At 36.5% G+C, this 7,350-nt stretch overlaps 2 protein-coding genes across 2 annotated transcripts; both read right to left on the minus strand.

The window, feature by feature from the left end:
- Positions 1-830: 830 nt before the first annotated feature.
- LOC107744854 (inter-alpha-trypsin inhibitor heavy chain H3-like) lies at positions 831-2,594 on the minus strand (the record flags this gene model as incomplete). Its single annotated transcript, XM_016558676.1, has 4 exons — positions 2,494-2,594; positions 1,983-2,007; positions 1,299-1,404; positions 831-1,080 (listed from the first exon to the last, which is right to left on the minus strand). Coding segments are annotated over exons 1-4 (450 nt in total), but the record flags the coding sequence as incomplete, so codon positions are not given.
- An 880-nt stretch (positions 2,595-3,474) lies between these two features.
- Positions 3,475-7,066, minus strand: LOC107744851 (inter-alpha-trypsin inhibitor heavy chain H3-like). The gene is made up of 4 exons (XM_016558674.1): positions 6,913-7,066; positions 4,839-5,229; positions 4,588-4,750; positions 3,475-3,651 (listed from the first exon to the last, which is right to left on the minus strand). Exons 2-4 carry the CDS (start codon positions 4,988-4,990, stop codon positions 3,475-3,477), a joined length of 492 nt encoding a protein of 163 aa, XP_016414160.1. The 5' UTR covers positions 4,991-5,229; positions 6,913-7,066.
- Between the last annotated feature and the right edge of the window lie 284 nt (positions 7,067-7,350).

A 7,350-nucleotide genomic window follows, 5' to 3' on the forward strand; every position in this document is an offset into this window, starting at 1 on the left:
CCCTTTCTTGAGTTGGTTAAAGTTCCACCTTGGGCACCACTCCACTTAGGTATCCTCTGGATACCTACTTTAACAGGGTTTTGCTACTAGAGGTCTGTTGAGACAGTTCCTTCAGCAAGCTCATGCAGAGCAAGCGGTAGCCCCTGTGTGACAGGCCAAGACGTAGTGTGATGCTAGGCTCTTGGTCGTATCCCCTTAAAGGAATCTATTCCTGATCCCAAGCCTTGAGCTCTACCCCGGGCCCAGGAGTCTGGCCCTAACAGGTAAGTATTTTGGGGTATGTAGCCTAGGCCTTTGGACGTAGGGAATAATGTCACGGACAGCCGTCTAACGTCCTAGGGGCAACTCCCATGGCTATGGTAGAGTTGGTACTTAGTACTCACCATAGGTTTCTGGAATGCATGGTAGAGTTGGTACTTAGTGCTCGCCATAGGTTTCTGGCATTCACTCCCATTCAGCATGGTGGCATGGGTATACCATTCCCCATAGCGACCCCTAGAGGACGCAGTTCGAAGTTCCCTTGAAAGGGAACGTCTCAGGTTACTTATGTAACCATGGTTCCCTGAGTAGGGAACGAGACACTGCGTCCTCTAGGTTTCCTGCCATGCTTCGGACGCAAGCTTCAAGAAGTGAATGACGTTTTCTCCCGGCGCCTATTTATACTATAGTCGCACGGTAGTGACGTCATGGGCTGTTGCCGGCCAACATGTTGTTGATGTTTTTTGAATGTATGCTTCAGACACGGGTTACGACGAGGCGTTCCCCATAGCGACCCCTAGAGGACGCAGTGTCTCGTTCCCTACTCAGGGAACCATGGTTACATAAGTAACCTGAGACGGTTTTTTTTTTGTTTGGTTTTTTAATGCGCCATATCCATGAGTTCTTGCAAACTTCTGCTTGCTATTTGACAGTTTATTCATACCTTCAGTCAGCTTGTCAGCAATAAACATGCCTTTTTTGGTGTCATCTTCAGGTTTAGTGAAGACCATGGAGGTAAGCGGTGTAACAAAATTGTACTTTAACGAAAGGCACAGAGCTTCATCAGTGGCATTTCCTTTCTCCTCTGGTGTACCCTTGCCTCTGTCGGAAAATATTTTTGTATTTTAATTGAATTTGATTCAGATCTTCTGCTTAAAAGATTACGAATGAATTCAGACCCAATTAAATTCAGTAAAGTTAATTCAGACAAATTACATTCATACTAGTCATTTTTTAATTGAATTAAAGTATGTAGAGGACTATTTATCCTTGAGAGTTTTAGGTTAGTGTGCTAAAGATCGCGCTTTTTTCAAACAGACTTCTTATCCAAGAGCTCCTGGATGGTCAAATGACGCTCAGTAAAGTCCACAAAGCTATACTCTTCATCAGGAAATATGATTTCCCTCTTCTGAGTATTTGCTTGACCTTTCAGCGAGACGTTTTTTTTTTGTTGTTTTTTTAATGCGCCATATCCATGAGTTCTTGCAAACTTCTGCTTGCTATTTGACAGTTTATTCATACCTTCAGTCAGCTTGTCAGCAATAAACATGCCTTTTTTGGTGTCATCTTCAGGTTTAGTGAAGACCATGGAGGTAAGCGGTGTAACAAAATTGTACTTTAACGAAAGGCACAGAGCTTCATCAGTGGCATTTCCTTTCTCCTCTGGTGTACCCTTGTCTCTGTCGGAAAATATTTTTGTATTTTAATTGAATTTGATTCAAATCTTCTGCTTAAAAGATTACGAATTAATTCAGACCCAATTAAATTCAGTAAAGTTAATTCAGACAAATTACATTTATACTAGTAATTTTTTCATTGAATTAAACTATGTAGAGGACTATTTATCCTTGAGAGTTTTAGGTTAGTGTGCTAAAGATCGCGCTTTTTTCAAACAGACTTCTTATCCAAGAGCTCCTGGATGGTCAAATGACGCTCAGTAAAGTCCACAAAGCTATACTCTTCATCAGGAAATATGATTTCCCTCTTCTGAGTATTTGCTTGACCTTTCAGCTCAAAGTTATTTTCGAACTGTTGCAAAACAAACAAAGTGAGATTAGTTTTACAAGTCCCCAAAACCAATGATGTAAATTCACTGAGAATATTATTACACAACGATATACGATATTAATGAGGCTACGATCTATGGATTCATTAGTCATGTCATTTTTCTATTGTTAAAATACGCTCTATTATCCAGCTTAGGATATAGGCACAGAATGACACATTCGTCCTAAATTATTTGTAATCCTAAAAGCATTTTTTTTTTTTTTCCCCACACTGACAAGGAGATTATGCTTTTATGCTCGCTCTATTATCCAGCTTAGGATATAGGCACAGAATGACACATTCGTCCTAAATTATTTGTAATCCTAAAAATTTTTTTTTTTTTTCCCACACTGACAAGGAGATTTTTATGCTCACATACATTGAACCACCAATGTCCACATTTATAAATGCTTTTAAATACTGGCGCTATGAACTGTATACGTGTGACAGGATAGAGTATTTACTCACCCCTTGTGCGAACACTTCAATTTCAAAGTTGTCTATTTCATTTAAGTCATTAAGTCGGCCAGCGACCATGATCTCAGAGCCGTTGAATAGCTGTTGTTCTTGTCAGTGAGTTAACAGTGCTGTCCGGAGAGCCGTTGGCTGTTGTTCTTGTCAGTGAGTTAACAGTGCTGTCCGGATAGTGAAAATGCACGTCTGAGAGTAGAGGACTTGACACTTCTTCATAAAATCCCTTGGTAACAAATTATTAGCAAACTATTAACAGTATTTTCTTGAAAGTCAGCTTTGCTAATAAGGTCAACATCTTATCAACATTTAAAGTATTATCACAATTGCACTAGATTGAAACTAGGGTTGGGTATCGATGCACATTTCTCAATTCCATTCCAATTTTGATTTGATTTAAATCCAAACATTTAATTTAATTTCATCATTTCATTTGGAAGCTTGTTTCTACCATGGGTAAAAAAAAAACGTAATTGCTTTTTATCTCACAATTTGGACTTTTTTTTCTCGCAATTGTGAGGAAAAAAGTTGTGAGATGTAAACTCACAGTTGGAAGTCTATAACTTTTTTTCAACAAAATTGTGAGGGGAAAAAAAGTCACAATTGCGTTTGTTATTTTTTATTTTTATCCCACGGCTGAAACAGGCTTTTATATATTTGTCCATTTTATTTTTTGTAATTATCTGTCAGCTATTTTGTAAATTATTCAGGAACCCTCTTACTTGGTATATTACAAAATAATTAAACATGCATTTACTTTATTAATTTACATAAATTTAAAATACACTAATTAGTTAAAAAAAAACTAAATTAACAACAGGGTCCAAACTGTACAGTTCAAAGGCTATTTATTTAACAGATACATTACCAAAACATAAAGTTATGTCAGTACAAACTGATATATGTACATTTTTAATATATAATTAATAATAATAATAATAATAATAATAATAATAATATCCTTCTTAGTTACTAGCATTATTTAGTATACTGATAATGATTTATACTGGTATAAATTGGTATCCATCCATGCAAAGATATTTGAATCATCACCTTCTTGTCAGTGACAGTTTTCTTCACTAGAGGGAGCAGTTCATTGGTACCGAATGTGTCCAAAAATGCAATTCCCTGAGGTTCATAAATATCTGCTACAATCTGTGGATAAGAGACAGGACTGATTATGGTTATTTTATTTACTTTTTTTTTTTTTGCATTTAATATGCATAATATGAATTCAAGTTAACAAGTGATTCATTGTTTAAATAAGAGGTGTTCACAGTATTAGAGGAATTATTACTATAAAAAATTCTTAATATTGTCTTTAGTATATTTGTATTGTGTTTTAACAATGACATGCATTATAGATCTATATAATCATATAGATAGGTGGGTTGTTGACAAATAACATGTCCATGAACATTGCAATTTTTTACATTTTGAAAGGAATAGTTCACCCAAAAATGAAAATTTGCTGAAAATTGTCATCCTCAGATCAGTTTGTTTCTTTATCAGAACAGATTTGGAGAAATTCAGCATTACATCACTTGCTCACCAATGGATCCTCTGCAGTGAATGGGTGCCGTCAGAATGAGAGTCCAAACAGGTGAAACATCACAATAATCCACTCGATTCCAGTCCATTAATTAACATATTGTGAAGCGAAAAGCTGCATGTTTCTAATAAACAAATCCATCAAGACGTTTTAAACTTCAAACCATTGCTTCTGGCTAAAATACGAGGCTTCTATCCATAATATTGCTTTCTCAAGTGTATCAACTGTTTGAACTATCGTTTTGACGGCACCCATTCACTACAGAGAATCCTTAGGTGAGCAAATGATGTAATGCTGAATTTTTCCAAATCTGTTCTGATAAAGAAACAAACTCATCTACATCATGGATGGCCTGACAGTGAGTAAATTGTTCATTTTTGGGGGAATTATTCCTTTACCATAAAGATTTTAAGTTTAAATTTTAATGTAAAAATGTAAAACACCACCATTAGTTTTTCACCTTTTTGCAGTACACTAAAATTATACCATGTGGCTTCTTAATTATGATGTTATAAAAACTGTTGTGGTTAATAATGAACCTCAAAGTGCTGGACCAGCTGATTGGGTTTGACTCTGATCATGAGCTCATATTTGCCAAAATGTCGCTGAAGAAGTTCCTCATGGGTGAGAATAAATTTGACACTGCTGTCTGCTGCGACATTCACAGAAACAGAAAACTTCTCAATTTTTCTACCTGAAGCCCTGGAACACCAAAACACAAGTTACTTAGTAGTATATTAGCAACAAGCAGTTTAAAGTTCACGATGACTTCCTGTTTTCCTCTTCTCACTTGACTAAACCAGCAGTCTGGCCAGATGACACAGCCTTCTGATACGGCTGCTTGGCCTTCTTTTTTTCCTTCACCACACTTGCCATCAATCTCCCTGAAAATCCCAAAACTGTGTCAGAACACATTTCAATAATTTCCCAAACTGCAAGCATATATTAAAATAAAAAGCAGTGGATTCTTTTGGCTCGTGCGGAGTTCCTCTGATTTTAAACTAAATCAGATGGAAAAGAGCTGACATGCTGAAGTTGGTGATGAAGGAGGTCTTGGGTAACTCCACCTCAAAGGACACTTCCTGTGAGATGTTGGCCTTATTGAGAGCTTTAGTGGTCATGACAGTGTGGGCGAAGCGTGATGCCACCTTGCAGTCCACCTTCATGCTCTGCACCTCTATCTGAAAGACAGAAGGAATAAAAACACACAGAGGCAAATCACAGAGTGATAGAGTTGTCCCTTATCTATTGCTGTCTAACTGATACATATTGTAACAAAAGCATTTTATTTCTTTAAGCAAAAAAAAAAAAAAGAGAGAAAACATGGACATTTTTAGAAAGTTCAAGCTCGACAAATCATAAAACTCCACAAAACTTTTAGTGAAAGGCTAAAATATGACAAACATATGTTGCAACCATGATTACTTCTATTGCCTTAGACTGCAGTCATTTCAGGACAAAGGTTGAGCTTGTTAAGGTCAGCGTCAGCTACATTACAGAATATATGCCAAACAACCTGTAAATAATATTTTTTTATTCATGTAGATATTATTATGACTTAAAAAATAAATTTAAATTTGTTTAAATTAATAATAAATCAGTTAGCCTTTTTAAGGGTCAGATCAGGTATAAATAGCCCAATAACTGCCCATTCATTTAAAAATGGTTAAAGTCTTGCCAGACAAACTTTTGTGAGATGTTAGAAAGAGTTCTCATCTCAGCACTGCTCACACTTCGCTTCTGTGAGGAGACCATACAATTAAATTATCTTAAGTATCAGGCCTCCTTGGGAGTTTGCTGAGGCCCCATGGCCCCCTGGTTGAGAACGACTGCTTTACATAATCTATTGGCATAGCAGACTTTTAGCAACTTTGTTGCAATACCTTTAAGAGTCTGGTCGTGCTGGTATCGCTGACCTGGAGGGACAATAGAGGACTCATTACTGTATGCAGACGCATACACACCCAAAGTGGTGCTTTTGGCCCCTGACTGGATAAGTGCCCTTTTTGCAAGATATTTTTTTATTTTATATTTTAGTTTTTCTTTAAATTTGGCCCGTGACATAAATTCTCAATTACGGTGTGTCCGACAACTGCATGTACGTTTTAATTTTGCAAGACTGTAGAAGATGAATTGCCTTCCATTAAGCATAACAACAAGCAAATATCAGCAGGATTTTAAATGTGATATTAATTTTATACAACAGTTCAAATAAACAATAAGTTTATTATATTAAAGGGGTGGTTGATTGCGATTTCACTTTTTTAACGTTAGTGTGTAATGTTGCTGTTTGAGCATAAACAATATCTACAAAGTTACAAAGCTGAAAGTTCAATGCAAACGGAGATATCGGCTTTTAATATTCTGGCAGTTTAATGCCTACAAAAACGTCTGGTAGGAAACAAGTTACTTCCCAGGTTCGTGATGTAACAAATCCAGATAAACCCCGCCCTCGGGAAAAGGCAGCAAAGGGGGCGAGGTCATGCTGCGCTGCTTTAGAGAAGAGGAAGAGAAAACTAGAGGTGCACATATTTAGAACATTCATCTCAACATTATGCAGTTGTAATTACAATATAAATAGATTTTGATAAATGCAAGATACTGATTTCATTTTAATGGTATAACAGCCTCATAGTGTGTAGTGTTAACTTTATGTTTATAAATAATAATGAGAGGTCTGCCTTTTTTCACTTGAATACCTGCCCCCAAAATATCTGTGCATGGCCCTGACTGAACAGATAAATCTATGATGGATATTTTCCCATTATTGACACTGTATTGACAATTAAGATATACTGTAGCTCAGAGTGTTAGCCACTTAATTAGTGCAGAAAAACAAAGGTGAATGACAAAACCAGACCTACCCATTGCTCATTTCTCTTTGAGACGACCAGGGTCTCAAAAGATCCTGAAGAAAAACACACACACCCAAACAAGCAGAATATCCTGCAGACATGGTGCACCGTCTATTCTATCACATTCAGGACTTTTGAACACTCTAAAACCACTGTGTACACTTTGTACTAGAGCAAATAGTTATTTGAGTGGGAGTGGGGATTTGTGATCTTTGTTCCTAAATTCTTGATCGTATGAGTGCAGTGCTGAACATACGCACCATAGTACAGTCATTTTGTGTAGATATTGTTCTTGCTCAAGCTATTTTTTTCCCTCAGTGATTTACTGAGTGTTTTCATGTTGGTCTTTGAATGTAAATATGGAGGATGGAAACACAAGACATGTTTGTACAGACAGTTTATTTTGTATTCACTGAATGCCAGTATATATATATATATATATATATA

This window comes from Sinocyclocheilus rhinocerous, unplaced genomic scaffold (assembly GCF_001515625.1).
Source record: "Sinocyclocheilus rhinocerous isolate Xijiao unplaced genomic scaffold, SAMN03320098_v1.1 scaffold3911, whole genome shotgun sequence".
NCBI lineage: Eukaryota > Metazoa > Chordata > Actinopteri > Cypriniformes > Cyprinidae > Sinocyclocheilus > Sinocyclocheilus rhinocerous.